The following is a 17,742-nucleotide window of genomic DNA, read 5'->3' on the forward strand; positions in this document are numbered from 1 at the left end:
GAACCTCCGAGTGGAAAGCACGCATTCAACTCACTTTGTCTAGCTGGAGTTTACTGAATGTATAATACAAAATAATGGAAGAATTAAAACAGGAATGAGAAAACATAATGATACAAAGACAACAAAACACAGACAAAAACATACATGCAAAAAAAAACAAGAAATCATAAATTCTTGTATACTGCCTGTAAAATTCATGGATAACTCTTGTTTACTTTTGTCCATCTTACGATTTCTTTTATACATGTACTTAACACCAAATATATATATATATATACACATTTCGAAAATGGTTACACTCGACATCATGTCTCGCCATTCGATTTCAACAAACTTTATAAACTCACCGAGGCTCACTTAATCACTTAATTTGCCGAGATAAGACAACTTAAGGCGACATGTCTACGCGCATGTTAGGACATTTAAACACTGATATCTATTTTTGTAAAATATTTTTGAGCATTTTACATATTTCAATTCATTTTCTTGTGCACTGTACATATTCATAGAGCAGTTTTAAACTACAGTTGCAAATATATATGTATTTTATTTCCTCTCATGCAGAGATTTTTTCACATGAATAAAGAAAGGGAAAAGCGATTATTATCATATGAATTGCATGAAAATGTACTTCATATCAGAAGGAAAATTAGTGCGAGCGAATCGCTGAAAGTTACACAGCAGGTGGTCAACAATGTCCTTTTTGGAAAGTTTTGCACAGTCTGAAGGTATTCTGTACGCAAATTTTACTGAACAATTCAAGTTCATCACTTTCTCGTTCGTAATCAGTATTGCAAGATAAGATAGTAACAGTAAAGTTAATTGGTGCTAGACTTTCTAAGTATACGCTAAACTGAATTGGATTAATGTTAATAATGTCTTTCAAAAGATCATCACGTTCGTCTTTCAAATTAAGATGTGCTCTACGATATTTGAAAAGAACATCCCACATCAATCACACTGTAATATCTTATCGTCTTGTTTAATAATAGAACAGAAGTCAATAACATATTTAACTGCTTCTCGTAGGTAAAGTTTTGTTATAATCCAGGCACGGTGTTGTTTAATTTCGCTGCGTATACGTCTGAATAGGTTAAAATCCTCGTCGCTTGATCGCCTGGAATACCACTCAGAATGTTCAGTCTTTTTAATCTGATCCCTGACAATAGCTGACCATGCTTCCTTAGATTGAAATTTACCAGAGTCTATAACAAGGTGTTCTGTCATATCGTATTTATGAGCTAGTCTATACACGTCAGGAATATACATGTACTAAACACCAAACATATTTTTATATTTTTTTTTTCGAAAATGGTTACATTCGACATCATGTCTCGCTATTCGTAAAAGTAAAATAAAAAGGCTTTTTTAGAAAAAAAATAGCTCCAGATAATGACCATAAAATCTTAACAAAAATGCAGAATAAGGAAAGGAAGTATTTTTAAAAAGTGCACTGTAGAATCGTGAGTTGACATTTAAAAGAGACAGTTGCAAATATAAGGTTCTCTGAATTGAATTAATTGACAAAATTAATTGACACAAAAAATGTGTTAAATGAATGAATGATGAATGTAATTTTATTAGTTTGTATTAATGCCTTAGCCGAAACCAGTTTATTTTTAAGACATTATTTAGTCTCCTTGAAAGTCCGTGTGCGGAAGAAACAACTGACCAACCAAAAACAAGAGTAATGCATAGGCATGCTCCCTGTCTTTATATTTGTGAATACATGTATATAAATATTGCAATCGGGAAAGGACAAAATTACACTTTTCAATCATTTTGTTTTTGGCAAATAAAAAATGTCTGAACAATGTACTTGTAGAACTATCGAACATCGCTAACCGTACATCTTTTTTTCATGTAGTTGAGCGGTCGAGATATATTCAGTGCATGACGTATTTTACAGAAGAAAAATAAACAAGTACAAAAACAAAACAAAAATACAACATACATGACCAACGTGTACCTCATCCTGCTAATCTCATCATTGCGAAATCTATATAATCGATGCCATTATAACAAACACATTCCCTGTTTTCGCTACAATTCAACTCCTTGTGTTGTTTAATGGTGTTATTTTTGCAAACGATAACTCAGAATATAAAGCTATATTTCTTTTAGATAAAAAATACCTGAAATATAACAATTACGTAAAAAATAATTATATTAAAGTTAGTATACCCCGACCAGTGACAAACATTATGACTCTAAGAACGGCTTATATATATCACCTTTTGGTAATAATGTTTTTTTTTTTTTTTAGAATTATACTGCATCATCATGGTGCTCTGGCAATGGGGAGTCGGCACTGATATCTGATAAAAAGTTTACTTTATCAATTTAGATCGAAGATCGAAATTGATAGTCACAAGAACCTATAAATTTGCAGGGGCGTAGCTAGGCCTGTTTTGGTTGTACGCAAATTACAGCGAGGGGTCTTGTGGTGGGTCGATCAAGGCCCCCAGTGAGTCCAGAAAGGCAAAGCTCTGAGGGAAACTCCTGAATTTTAACGATTTTGGAGCCAGTTTTTCAGAGCCTATACTACGTTCATGGTATGCATATGTGATAAATTTTGGGATATGGAAAATCAAATTTTCTTTTCAATTGGGGAAAATACGGTCAGTACATAAATAAAGACTTGAAAAAAAACTATAAGTTCTGGCTGAACGTATCCCTTGTGTCAATAACAAATGGAATGAAATTTTAAAATATTGAATTTTTCACCATAACTTGCCACGGTGTGACATCTATGCTATTAGATCAAGTTAAAGGCTGATTCAAAGTGTTCAAATTACATTTCTGAATGTTCAGAGAATCAGTCTAGCAATCCAAAGACAAATCAGACACCACATGTTCAATTAAATAAGAAAAAAAACAACTCTATTCTTAACAGATACATATTTTTGTATTATTCAATCCTGTCACTTAAAAATCGGTGCCCATTCTCTCTCTTTCTTTCTCGAAAAGACATCCAAGTCTCGATCTGTATTAATTTCACGTTTCCTGTAAACGTTAAGTAAACCAAGTCCCGACAACCGCCTTGTTGTCATGGTGTTCCGCAAGTAAGTTTTAACTCGGCACATTATGCTAAACGAGCGTTCGGCCGTTGCTGTTGATACAGGCATGCATGCAAATATGTTAAGAATAACATATACAGCTGGATACAGATCCTTATTAATCACATTTAGCGTATTTTGTACGTTATCCGGAACCTTATCTATTGGTTCAGACCACTTCGTTTCCCAACGAATAAGTTCTGATCTGAATTCATCTTTGGATAATGTGATGTCGTCGGAGTAAGTATCAAATAGCGTATCCACAAGTGCTATATTAAGATTATTAGCTTTAGTTGGCAAAAGATGCTGTGCACAGAATCGAGGTTCAGCTGTAATTAATCGGACATTTAGTTCTACAATTAGGTGATCAATAAAATGAATGTACATATGTAGCCTCCAGTACTCCGACGGATTTTCGGCTGGTGCATTTGGCCTATTCCGTTGTCGACCACGATTTCTGGGCATACTGACCTCAAGTTCCACGGTTCCAGCAAGATCAACAGCTACGTTGTACAGTCCGTTCCATACTTCTATGTCATTTCTTTCGTCGTTCATAAGACGAATTACAACTTTGGATTCATCTAATGCCTCATAAAGGTCACAGTCTTTTTTCTGTAGAAGATTTGACAATGGCACCAAAGACGATAGTATGTGCTCTGTTGCAACAAGTGTTACAATAAAACTAAATTGTTCAATAGCTGTTTTGTATGGACCGGCTTTTGCATCATTGTGTTCTATCGAGAGCTCGTCTAGAGCAGAATGGACGGTCGAATAAGCTGCCTTGAACGTATACAAAGCATCCTATCGTGAAGCCCATCGCGTTTCACACAGAGTTTTGAGTTTTTGACGACCTTCCATATTCGCTAGAGCTGCGTCATCATCTGAAAGCTGTTCCTTAAATATTAAGTTTTTTACCTGAATAATCGAACATGAATACAATTTCTTGTAGAGTAGTTTCTTACTATGGGCTCCTTACATGCATGTACAATAGACAAATTAAGGTTATGCGTCTTACAGTGGGTGTACACCGCACCTGTTACCACCTCTCGAATTCTCGCCTGCACTCCGCGATATTTGCCAGACATTTTGGCAGCACCGTCATATCCCTGTTCCCGAATTTTGTCTATAATAACGCCTTTCGTGCGACGGTTATCTAAAAACGAATCTGTGAGTTATTGAATTTGATGAAGAAGCCATTTTGGACTTCGAGTTCGTGCAAAACGAACTTTCAGAGAGTAAAACGTAAACGTATGTATACGGAAAAGTACAAAATTAACGGAATTGATGGTTTTGATATCGCGAATTACTTTATGGTGTATATTGGAGTGTCATTATGTATTAAACAGGATTTGTCATTGCATAAAACCTTTATTTCATCTTTAAAATGTGTGTTTTTATTTTTGTTACTTTTTCCGATAGTACGCAACTGCGTATTTGCGTATAGGCAGCTACGCCCCTGATTTGTAAAGCATGTTAGCATCTGAAACTGTCTCTAATATCGTGGTAGGAAAGTAGTTCAATTGACATACCTTGTTAACGTTCAAATTCATACACTTATTAAATCCCCTAATATACAATTATTTCTGAAAAAAAAATCATGTTGAATTCCATTTTACGCCGATAAACAAAACCAATAAACAATTTTACTCCAAACTAAATATGCTGATTTATCTTGTTGAAATTCACAACGATCCAATGAGAAATAGTTGTAATGACCTCTAACCTCTATATCAGTATGCTCGTTCTTCGTTCCTAGTATGCATTTACCCGAATAAACCAGCCGTTCACTTTCAACAAATGTTAGACGCATATAATTTGTGTCTTCTGGTTTTTCTCGCATGTTCTTCCCCAACACTTACATACATGATCGTGGCTCGCCCATTCTTAATTATCATTTACGTCCTAAAGCTACTAACCTGAAATCCTGGATCTGCCCCTACAATACTTTAGAGGTGCTAAAACAGTGTAATATTTGTTCAGTCCTTTGTTTTATTAATACTGAAAAAAAATCAACCAATCTACAAGATTACACCACAAGTCTGGCGCAAGCATAGTGAAATAATTCTCTAAACCAAACTTAGATTTATAAATTCTGTAACTAATACACTTAGGAGAAACATATTATACTTGTGATTTCCAATCTTCCACGGATTACCTTTACAGTAGTTTTTGAAAGTTATATTTCTTAATACAGATCTAGATTGAACATTCAACAGTCATTTAAAATATTTTTTATACATAAAGGCAAATAGAATGGTACGCATCACCTTCGTTGGGCCTATATAACATGTCATACAATGCTCGACATATTTTATCCTTTTGCTATTTATAGTTCGTTGCTGAAAACCTATCATTTTTCCCTTGATACATTAAAAATATGCACTACCCAAAGTTTAGCATATACAATACAGTTTGGAATACATTTTTTTTTCACTTTTGATATATACTTGCAAAAGATTCAAATATATCATTGTCTTCTTAACTCCATACTTCAGCACCGTACAACAATATATAGACGCAACCATTGCATCGAATAACTGCAACAAGTTATCATTTGGCAAACCAAGTTTTCTTGCTTTAGAAAGGACATAGAACATTGCTTTCCTATAGCTTGTTGTACAGTCTTGCTTTACAAAGGACATAGAACATTGCTTTCCTATAGCTTGTTGTACAGTCTAGCTTTAAATATCGTTTCAAATTTATTCTTCAAGTAAAAGGGTTACATTGTATAAATTCTCATACAAAATACGAATTCCTTTATCTAAATGAAACATCTTACAGAACCAAAATTAGATATAAAATAACAAAGCTATAAAGTTTTGAAAATTGGGATTCTAATCATGAAATTGTTAATTGTTTAGTTGTTTATTTGCCAACCAATTTAACACTTAATGACATGCAAATTAGTGAATATGACTTCACTAATGAGATTGGCGAATTCTGCTATACCTGTCAAATTATCGTGCGTGAACTATCTTGGGTGAATGCTTAATGTTTGTAATTCGATATGCCTGCAAATGCCCTGTGATTAGGTTATAAAAGTGTTTTTATGTGTATAACACTAGTATCAGCACACTAAACACGGTCAGATCTAATATAAACGTATTTTGAAATCTAGATCGAAAATGTTTTCTTGGTTTTAGCTTTTGCTATATTTACCTCAATGCATTTCATTCCCCTGTTTCCTTTTCTCCCTAAAATCCAACCTCGCCGACGGATTTCCAAGGTGAACATGGTCGATATATTGCCTCAGAAGTCTTAGTTCCTTTAAAAATATTTCAGAATATTTAATTTAGTCAGCTTTTTTTCTGTATTTTTGACATGGCATCACTTATCATGTCAATAATGTTATATTGACAAATTATGCAATCACGTGTGTCTTGTCGGCAGTCTCGAGTGGAGTACCAGGTACATGTACATTTATGTATATGTTCTTAATATACAGGTGGCAGTAGAACTGTAATATGAGTCAGGTTGAACCTGAAACACTCCCGAAGAAACGTAAATTAATGCCATCTTTCATTTTGTAAGCCCAGTCCAGTGGCAGTGGCCAAAATTCTTAATTGGATGTCCTGCCTCTGGACTTCCAAACCTTTTCATTGATATTTTATTGAGGAGTGTTGGTTTATCTCCAGTACACCACTGATTTCAAACTTTGACAATTTTAGGACCTCCCAGTCCCACTCTTGAAGGTAGATATGTACCATGCTGCGAAATCGATGCTCTTGATCTTTTTTTTTATTTTGCGATCTAGGGTACAAATTTTACTCCTTAAAAAATTTGCGATTACGATGACCTTGATCTATCGCACCTATTTTCCCTTCGTATCATGGCTATGTGCTTCGCAGGCTGTCAACACATAGTTGTTTCGTTTTGTTAAACATTTTTCAACCATATTACCTTAATAAGCATATATGAATATTCATATCTTTCTTATTGTAGCTCAAAATAACAGATAATACGTAGGGATCGCCGCCATATTGGTTTAAACGAGATCCCGTTTTTTGGTCACATGACGAATAAAAATAGGCAGTTTCTATGTATTGTATGTTATTTTGAGCTACAATAAAAAAGATATGAATATTCATTTATGCTTAATAAGGTAAGGTGGTAGAAAAATGTTTAAGGAAACGAAATAACTATGTTTTAACCCCCTGCAAAGTCGATAGCCACGAAACGAAGTGAAAATAGGTGCAACAAAATCAAGGTCGCTGAAATCGCAATTTTTTTAACTGCCAAAATCGTAACGTTAAAAAAATACAAATAAGTAGTTAGAGCTACGTTTCGCAGCTAGATATGTACCATGACAGCAGCATGTTACACTCCTTGAGATGTTAAGGTTTCCTGCACGATAAACGAACACTCCCAGTGTGTGTTTAAACGCCTGATAGACAAATGCTCCCAGCGTGCATTTAAACGCACAATAGACAAATGATGAAAAATAATATTAACAAATAAGGACGAAATAGAAAATGGTATTAATCAAAATATATAAATTGATAATTGCTAAAAATATAAAAATAACAGTTGAATCAAGGAAATAATCAAAGTACAAGAATAGACGAACGCTTCTATCATGCGTTTAAACGAATACTCCTATAGTGCGTTTAAACAAAGACTTCTATCATGCCTTTATTGTGTGTTTAAATGCAAAACAATGTGTAAACACAGGATTAATGATGCACAAATACTAAAATGGGAAACATGTACGTTTCAAGGAGTGTACATATATATTTTATGGTAATATTAACTGAAAAAATGCCAATTTACTGAAGAATGGTAGGAGTATTGTCTCATGAATGTTGCTTCTAATTGGCTGCTTAGATATTGAAACTAATATTTTCGTTTATATTTACAGACATGTTAAAGCATACAAAGCTTTTCTCTGGATGGATAACCAGATGCTATAGTACACAGGTGGATAAAGCCGCCCTCAGCAAGCTAAGAAAGAAGACTGGCATTGCTTTCATCAACTGCAAAAAAGCCTTGCTTAAATTTAACAATAATGTTGAGGAGGTATTAAATTGTAAATGTAGTAGTAGATTTGAGGAGGTAATAAATTGTAAATGTAGTAGTAGAATTGATGTTTAGCTTTCCAATATAAGATGCCGCAATGAAGCAGTCAAGAAATAGACTGGAAAAAGACTGCTCTATAAATCTTTCTTACTGTGACTTGTGTCATTATTTTTTTTAATGAAATTTGTTTAGGCTGGAAATATATTTGTAAGCCCCCTTAAAAGTGAGAATGAATATTGGTGGCTTTTTGTTTGTTAGACAAGAATATTCCTATATTTAGACACATGAGATTTCCTCACAGAATTAATTTAATGCAGGGCTAGGAAATTTCAGACACCCAACTCGGGAGAGCCTCATCGGACACATCAGAAAATGTTTTGTCTTGCTCTTGGGTGTCTGAGATTTCTCTGTTTTGCATTATAAAAGGTTCTTAATGTTCTACTGCTACATGTATGCCAGTGAATTAAAAAAGGCTTTTCTAAATCATTTTGATACATGAATTTGTGGACTGTTTAATATACAGTACCTGAACTGATCCATGCAACAAAAATTGCAATCGGTCATCAACCACCAATCAGTTTCCAGTCAGTCATCGATCCGTGAATCCAATCCATTAAACTGGTGATCACATCACGTGACCACAGAGCAGTGACCGTATTTTATGGTTTTTATTGTTTTATTTGTCAATTTTACATATATTTACATAATGTAATAGATTTAAACATCAATTTATACTTTTATTTTACATTTATTTTATTTCAAACACATCTTACTTCATTTTACATAACAATACTGTGATCAGATCGGTCATCAGTCATCAATTCATCAGTGATCAATCAGTCAACGGTCATCGATCCATCAAATTTTTGCGTGGATCGGTTCAAGGACTGTACATGTATTTGTACATGTATTTCACAATAAAAAGTACTTCCCTTTAGCTTGTGATACAGATTTTTAATAACCTGTAAATCTTCAATTTTATGGCAGTGTTTTTTTTCTGGTAAAATATTGTTATATGCATAATCAATTAAACCTTGCTAAGCATGAAAAAGATGTAATTACGATTTATTATTAATATCTATTTAAATTGTTAGGCAGAAAAATGGTTACAGGAACAAGCAAAAAAAGAAGGATGGGCCAAAGCAACAAAACTCCAAGATCGTAAAATGTCTCAAGGTTTAATTGGTTTGGTGTATGATAAAAGTCATGTGACTATGATCGAGGTATGAATACAGATACTTTTACATTGTATATATATATATAACAATATAATGTGATGGTGAATGAGGTAAAATGTACACATCCAAAAACAGTAAACTTATATTCTGACTTGTATTTGTTCTGTGAGTAAATGGTCCGATTTTACACATCAGTAAATTCTGAAAAAATTCCACTTTCCTTATACAACATCATTCCATGGTAGGTCATATCTCATTGAATTCTTTTTGCCTTCTGAACATAATTTTTTTCCTTTGAGGTAATAAGTTAAAAGTTTTGTTAACTCATACATCCATCAAATCAACAGGTTCCTGTATATTCCATCTGTATCTTGTCATGCTTTATTACTCTGTAGGTCAACTGTGAAACAGATTTTGTAGCTAGAACAGATAAGTTCAAGAATTTTGTAGCCAATTTATCATCTGTTTGCCACCAACATGGAAAAGACATGAGTTCACAAAAGGTAAAGTTAAAAATTTGTATACCCTAGTATACAATCTTTGAACAGATCCCTGCAACAATCTGATGGATCAATGTCCCATGACCAGTGACTTATCTGAGGGATCAGTGTCCCATGACCAGAGACCTATCTGGTAGATCAATGACCCATGACAAGAGACCTGTCTGGTAGATCAATGACCCATGACAAGAGACCTATTTGATAGATCCATGTCCCATGATCAGAGATTTATCTGATAGATCTAAGTCCCATGATCAGGGACCTATCTGGTAGATCAATGTCCCATGATCAGAGACCTATGATAGATCAATGTACCATGATCAGAGACCTATCTGATAGATCAATGTACCATGATCAGAGGCCAGTCTGATAGATTAATGCCCCATGACCAGATCCTACTGATAGATCAATGTCCCATGACCAGAGACCTACACTCCTTGAAACGTTTCCCATTTTAGCGCTTAAACCCACAATAGAAGCATTTGTGTAAATGCATGATACAAGCGTTTGTTTAAATGCACAATAGTAGCGTTCGTTTATTTTTGTACTTTGATTATTTCCATGATTCTGCTGTTATTTTTATATTTTTTGCTATTATTGATTCATATAATTTTATTTTTTCTTTTTTCTTTCTTCATTATTTGTTAATATTATTAGTTTTCAGCGTTGGTCTATCATGCGTTTAAACACACGATATGAGTGTTTGTTTATCGAGCGTTTAAACGCACACTAGGATTGTTTGTTTATCGTGCATTTAAATGCACGCTGTGAGCATTCGTTTATCATGAGTTTAAACGCATGATAGGAGCGTTCGTTTAAACGCATGATAGAATCGTTCGTTTATCGTGCATTTGGTGACTGTTTAGCATGCCTTTGGATATTGTGCATGCGGGAAACCTTAACGTCTCAAGGAGTGTATCTGATAGATTGATGTCCCATGACCAGAAACCTATCTGATAGATTAATGTCCCATGACCAGAAACCTGACTGATAGATCAATGACCCATGACCAGAGACCTATTGGATAAATCAATGTCCCATGATCAGAGACCTATGATAGATCAATGTCCCATAATCAGAAACCTATCTGATGGATCAATGTACCATGATCAGAGAACTATCTGATGGATCAATGTACCATGATTAGAGAAATATTTTATAGAACAATGTTCCTTAATCAGAGACCTATGTGATCAAAGTTTTGTTGTGTAATAAGTCAGATGATTGATACATCTATATTTAAGGGTTTTTTTTGTTTGGAAGTATTTTTTAATTTATTCTAAATGAATAATATTTAGTTTTAATTTTGAATTTTATGTACAAAATCTAATTTAAAATATATAATGTAATTAAAATTTGTTTCAAATTTATATATTAAAAATGTAAAACAAAACAAAACAAAACAAAAAGTGAAACACATCATTCCATGAATGTATGAATGGCCCTATTCAGAAATTCAACTTCTGTCCTCATAAACAATGTTGCACCTTCACAGCATATTGTAAAATACATCTTGACCAATCAGGATTTCATGAACAATAGCAAACTCAGAATTCATACTTGTAATATATGTCTTGACCAATCAGGACATCATGAACAATAGCAAATTCAGAATTCCAGACAGTTTCTGAATCGATCCATTGATGAGGAATCAAGTGATGTAAAAAAAAAGTGGTTTTATGGGTTGGTTTGACAAGTCAGTGAAATATCTCTTAATCAACAATGATTAATGCAATAGTAGTTGCATGGATCAGTTCTGAAGTACTGTATATAGTTGTGAGGCATTATCTTTATGTAAAAACATCTATTTTCACTTACAGGTCTGTCTGTCTGTCCATCCAATTCATGATGATAAATTCATACATCTCTTTCCTTTCCTTCTATTTTCTCCAATTCTTAATTTCACATACATTTTTTTTTTATTTTTGTATATTACTTATTAACATATCATATTTGTTTTAAACAAAAAAACATGCTATTTAGTATTAATGCAGAATATGGACTTAATAGTAAAGTCCACCTACAACGTGTAAAAATTACTTGTGACTATTGCATTGTTGCGTGAAGTGAGCCATGCAGATGTTGAAACAGACATTGTACCTTGAGATAAATGGAACCATCCAAAGATCGATTAAATATACCTCACAACAACAACCAAAGGATCCAATCAAATGCCAGGAATGTACCACGTCAGTCTGGTCACCGGTTAACATCCAATCATATTTCTTAGTTTAATTCTAGAGCTAATTATAGTCTACACATAACTGTAAACAAATGACACTGGGCGTATTTAAGGGCAAGGGAAATACACAATCACTGAACATATACATCCTTTTAAATCTCGAGTTCACAATCAAGACATCAACTTTACGTTGACTGGAAAGTGATGTTTTAAATAAAAAAATAAACAATAATTGTTTATTGAATGAAAAAAATAAAATAATTTTAGTACTCCCGAAAATCGCAAATGTTTCAATCCACATCCGAGTTTCTAATCTATATAAAACAGTCACTTGATCATGTGACGTAATATCTCTGGATGGAACAACTGATCGTAACTTGATTTGGATATAGAAAAGACAGAAAGAAAAAACATGCATAACTTAGATACATTTCCAAATGTTCATATCATTAACCTTCCGCTGGGGGACTAAAAAAAAAATGCTAACATTACTACTACGGTTGAACATTGCACTGTACATTTAAGTATCCTGTTGCCTTGTTAAATTCCCTAACCATCATAAACCATTATTTAAGTTTGCTGCCTGGTCTGGTCTTTGTCCCTGGATTACATTCTTTTTCACAGTTTTCTGCAATGTTTGGATCAGGACTGTAGCGAGGCAACAAATGTGTGTATTTGATGCACCATCTACAAAGTTAAAATGATTAATACCATTTATAGATACCATCAGATTGGGTTTTCAATTAGTCTTTTTACTTCAAAACATCTTTCACCAGCCTGACTGTGGCCGTAGTTTCTAAAAAGAGGGGATCATTGTTCTTACATTGACACTCAAAAAATTTGTTCTTTTTTTTACCACAGTTGACAATATTCAACCTAAGTTACATTAGAATTTTGTTAAGTTCACCAGCAAAAGTTTAGTAATATGAATGATTGATAATGTATCCAAGTAATATGTGCTTTTTTTCTTTCTTTTTTTATATCGAAATAATGTAACGATAAGTTTCGTTTTTCACGACGATATTACGCCGAATGATTCAGTGATTGTTTTTATATGGATTATTAAATCGACAGTGGATTGAATTATTTGTAATTTTCGTGAGTACTAAAACTATTGATTTTGTTTATTCAATGAAGTATTGTTTGTTGAAATTAAAAAATCCTTTCCAAGCCTTCTAAAATGTTCATGTCTTGATTGTCGCTTCGAACTCAAGATTATCTATATATAATGTTTGTCAAATTGTTGTCTATGTTGATTTTGTTGTATGGGATATACATGGATTTCCCTACCCTTAAATTTGTTTACTGTTTTGTGTAGACCATAATTAGCTCATTGATTCATTGAAATTATGGTGTGCTTACAAACCAATATGATTGGAAGTTAACCAATGACCAGACTGAGGTGGTATGACCAGACTGACTTGGTACTTTCTCAGCATTTGATTGGGTTCATTGGTTGTTTTTGTGACACATATCAAATCGATCTTCCAATGGTTCTATTCATCACAAGGTACGATGTCTGTTTCAACATCTGCGCAGTTCACATCATGCAAGAATGCAATAGTCACACTTCACTTTTACAGGTTGTAAACAAACTTAAATATTTCTTTGCCCAAACTGATTTCCAGTATTATAATTGGTTTCTGATTTTTTTCAGTCTGTTCTACTAAAGGATAATGCAGTTCAGTTGAAAACAGGAAATGAGGGCACAGTTGCAGATTTGGTTGCCATGGAGATTGGAAACATTGGAGAGAACATGCAGTTAAGACGTGCAATGTTTTATAAAGCATCAGATGATTTGCCAATAGGGTCTTATGTGTATGGACCTGCAGGTAAAAAACTCAGTGTACTCTCTTGATATAGTACCTGAACACATTCATGCAAATCTTATAGTATTAGTGCGTAAGATTTTCCATTCTGGCTTTTATTATTTATTGGACCGAGGCTAGCCATATTGGGCTGAGGCGTAGAAGAAGTCCAATATTTTTATCCAAGGACTAATAACCTAACCAATATTGAAAACCTTAAGTAAATATACCTTTATCGTCTAACTAGTCCAATACGCTAGGCTAATATGGACTATAACTAGTCCTATATAACGTATTGGACAGGCGAAAGCAGTATTGGATGGCTAAATCCATATTGGACAGCTAAATCCGTATTGGACTGCTATATCCCATATTGGCTCACTTTTTGTATTGTATTGGCAGTTTTGATCATATTTAGGCCAATATTCAAATGATAGTCAATAAAATTGCAATCTGTCTAACTGATCTATAATACCGCTGATATATTTCTCTTTATACCGTGACCACTAATCATTTCATATGCTTTACCAAATGGTCTGTGACTTGAATTTACTTGCATTGGTGACATCTGTTAATCTCAATCAGATCAGTCACAGGTCATAGGATATAGATCTGTCAGCTGACTGTCATTGATCATCCATTATTTTAAATTGTACATAAAAAATTCATGATTGGTCTTTGGGTCATAAGATGTTGATCTGTCATCAGATAGTTGCATGGATGAGTCAGGGATTGTAACAGCAAAAATTACTGGTGGAAAAGTATATGGAAAATTCCCAATTTTTTTTTTTTTTGCGATCTAACGTTAAGAAAATACAAAAAAAATAGAGCTACGTTTCACAGCTATTCTGTATTTAACTATAAGTTGATTCCCAATGTAAGAAAATTATGTTATTTAACCGAACCTCCAATCACAAGGTGAGTTATACAAGGCCATTAAAAAATTGCAATCTGTGCACTTAAGTATTGTAGAAAGTGGAATAATTCCAAATTTCCCAACTGAAGTAAACATGTATTGTAAAATTTATTCCAGGCAAGCCATTGTGGGTGAAGAATTGCCAGTTAGGAAAATATGGTGCTGTTGTCCAATACACACAATTTAAAAATGGACGTAAAGTTATCCCTGGCAGCATCATAAGCCAACAAATAGGACAACACATTGTTGGCATGAATCCACAATCTATTGGAAATTTAGAGGACATTGCTAAAGAAAAGGAAAATGGACTCAATGAGTCCAATAATAGTGTGAAAAATGAAATAGTTGAAAAATCAGAAGATGATTCATCAGATGATGAAGACGCCCCAGTATCAAAACCTCCAGAAAAGGAGGAAACAAGGTTGATCTTTCAAGAACTCTTAATGGATCCGGATTCCAAAGTTTATGAATTACTGACTGAAAATAATGTTGAAATTAAGGACTTTGTAAGGTTTGAAGTAGGAGAAGATGTAGCTGAAGAAACCCAACAGAGTGAGGAGAAAGTAGCAAGTTCATCATAATTTTTTTTTTTTTTGAACAAATAGAAATTAATTAAATTATTCATTTTCTTTATAAGTCTCCATCTTTTGTGTTGTCTAAATTTTGACATGTATATGTATGTATATTATAAAAAATGCATTTTTCTGTTTTAGTTCTTATTTTCCTTCCTACTGGTTTGTAAGCAATCATGTCTATAGCTGAAAATGAAAAACTTTTATTTAACTGAACTGATATTTTTTTATGATTACCAAAGGTCTAAAAACTACTCAGTGCCAATTATCTTCTGTCTGTCACCAAGGCAGGATTTATGTAAGATAATCCATGCCATCAAAAACAACATGTTTTTTTCTTTAGTCAATTCCAGAAAATTGAATGTCTTTGTAATTACTGTATTTATTTTCTGCTTAGACCCTTATAGTTTCAGTTTTTGGGCAACCTAAATTTTTTTACGTCTGACCTTTTCAAGGTGACACTTCCCTTGAACTGTGTGTAAGACTTACGAAAACTACTGGTTCTCAGGGCGTTATTATATGAAAACCAATAAGAGAGGGATGTTAAGTTGTCATATTAGTTCAGTTGAACATATGCCTCCACAGTCACTGTCAAATTTTGAATAACATAACCATGTGTGACAGGTGAGACACATAAAATGTGTCTCTGTGATAACTATAGTTTATTGATATGGCAATAGAAGAGATAAAATGAGGCACCCTGAAAAGGGAGAAGGGAGGGCCTGAGAACCAAGTGAGGCTTAATCCCTGTTAATTTTTTTAATTCAGACGAATATTAGGATTTTGAGGGTGTGCACAAGCTTATTCGAAGCAATGGACACACAGTAAATGTAAATATATCTGCATGTCCTCACAATCTTAGTTGAAGAATTATACTACAATTTTAAAAACAATATAAGAGTAATATATACAAAATGCAGACGAGATATTAGTTTTTGACACACTTAAAGCAGAGGGACTTACAAGTCATTATGGACACAATATAGCACAAAACTTGAATTTCAATGAACAAATTTTAAATCGGACAAAAAAATAATGATCAAGTTATTGTCTGTATATCAGGAAAATGCATGTTTGTGGCTCCATTTTTCTGAAGTCTGACCATTGTGGTATAGAATGTTATGAAACCATATCATAGACATTTGTATGCTTTTACTGGTGTTATACAGTTGAATTCTATGAAATGCATATTTATGCCCCCTTTTTGGCCTCTAATTCTGAAACAGTTGGGCTATAACCCAAAAAATCAATACCAACCTTCTTTTCGTGGTTTGTAACCTTGTAATAAAATTATATTGAAGAACCTTGGTGGGCACGCTCATACCCCACACGTCTTCATGTTGGATACTAAAGTAAATTTTTTGGTAAGAGTGTTTTTTAGGCTTTAGACCGTTATCTTCTAACTAATTTCTGTTACTCAGAATGGTAGTTTAAAACTGCAGACTGTGATTTCTTTGAGTTTTAGTTAATACAAAGTAAATATCATTGTAGCGGAACAAAATGTACACGACCTATAACTCATCATGGGGAATTAATATGTACCAAAAATCATGTCATTAAAATAAAGTAAAAAAAAAACCATTATTTCTGTGAATTTAGCTAAGTGCAAGGCCTATAATTTTGGTAAAAATCATTAAAGCAGGACCAACTACAGCCTTGTCCTGTAACTTATCATTATGTATTTAAATACTAAAAATCATGTCAATATCTGTAAGCGTTTAGAAAAAAAGAAAACTGCTATTTCTGTGAATTTTGCCAAGTTCAAGGCTTGTAATTTTGGTAAAAATCATCAGAGCAAAACGAATATTACTCTTAACCTTTAACTTGTCATGGTGAATTTATATACCAAAAATCATGTCAATATCTGCAAGCGTTTAGAAAAAAAAACCCGGAAAACGTTTTTTCTGTGAATTTTGCTAAGTTCAAGGCCAGTAATTTCAGTAAAAATCATCAGAGCGGAACAAAACTTAACTTGACCTATAACTTATCATGGTGAACTTAAATATCAAAAGTCTTGTCAATATCTGCACGCATTTAGAAAAAAAAGTTCGCAAAAACTGATGGACGGGTCAAAAACATACCCTTTACAACTTCATTGCATCGGGTATCATAAAGATCAACCAACTATTGTAACACTCAAGTTATCATACAAAAACCAAGTATCTACGAGTGACGACAGTGCCACACCAATAAACGACCACATTTTTTTTTGCAGTCATATAAAAAAAAACTTGAAATTCATCCAGACCACTGGTTTTCTTCTTCATAAAGTTCTCCATATTTTTAAACGAGAAGCCTTCATATTCTACTATTGCGCAACTTCATATTTTTGCCCTTTATTGTAAACACTAGCAGTGCTCTAGGTCCCCTGCTCTATTTAAACGAGAGCAAGTAAAATTCAAAACCAGTGGGCGACTTCTTCAATCCTTTATGTAAACAGTGACACTTAGAGGTTTCATACCTTTATAATTTTAGATCTATAAGTGCATGTGATCTACATATTTTACATAC

General features: G+C 33.5%; 2 protein-coding genes across 5 annotated transcripts in view; one reads left to right on the forward strand and one right to left on the reverse strand.

Moving 5' to 3' along the window:
* Positions 1–15,364, forward strand: part of LOC148599471 (elongation factor Ts, mitochondrial-like) — an 82,313-nt gene extending 66,949 nt beyond the window's left edge. The window contains exons 1-6 of one of the 4 annotated variants that reach the window (XM_088559759.1): positions 6,202–6,285; positions 7,918–8,111; positions 9,170–9,298; positions 9,649–9,756; positions 13,593–13,767; positions 14,777–15,364. In XM_088559759.1, the coding sequence (XP_088415885.1) occupies positions 7,920–8,111; positions 9,170–9,298; positions 9,649–9,756; positions 13,593–13,767; positions 14,777–15,240 (1,068 nt within the window). In that variant the 5' untranslated portion in view covers positions 6,202–6,285; positions 7,918–7,919 and the 3' untranslated portion in view covers positions 15,241–15,364. The other 3 variants (XM_088559761.1, XM_088559760.1, XM_088559762.1) reach the window with 3 other exon arrangements.
* On the reverse strand, positions 2,925–4,899 carry LOC148599472 (52 kDa repressor of the inhibitor of the protein kinase-like). The gene is made up of 2 exons (XM_088557313.1): positions 4,827–4,899; positions 2,925–3,715 (listed from the first exon to the last, which is right to left on the reverse strand). The coding sequence occupies exons 1-2, from the start codon at positions 4,897–4,899 to the stop codon at positions 2,925–2,927; spliced, it is 864 nt and encodes a 287-aa protein (XP_088413439.1).
* Positions 15,365–17,742: the final 2,378 nt, after the last annotated feature.

The sequence above is a fragment of the Perna viridis genome, chromosome 13 (genome assembly GCF_037379345.1).
Source record: "Perna viridis isolate PV_CMFRI_1.1 ecotype Kerala chromosome 13, ASM3737934v1, whole genome shotgun sequence".
NCBI lineage: Eukaryota > Metazoa > Mollusca > Bivalvia > Mytilida > Mytilidae > Perna > Perna viridis.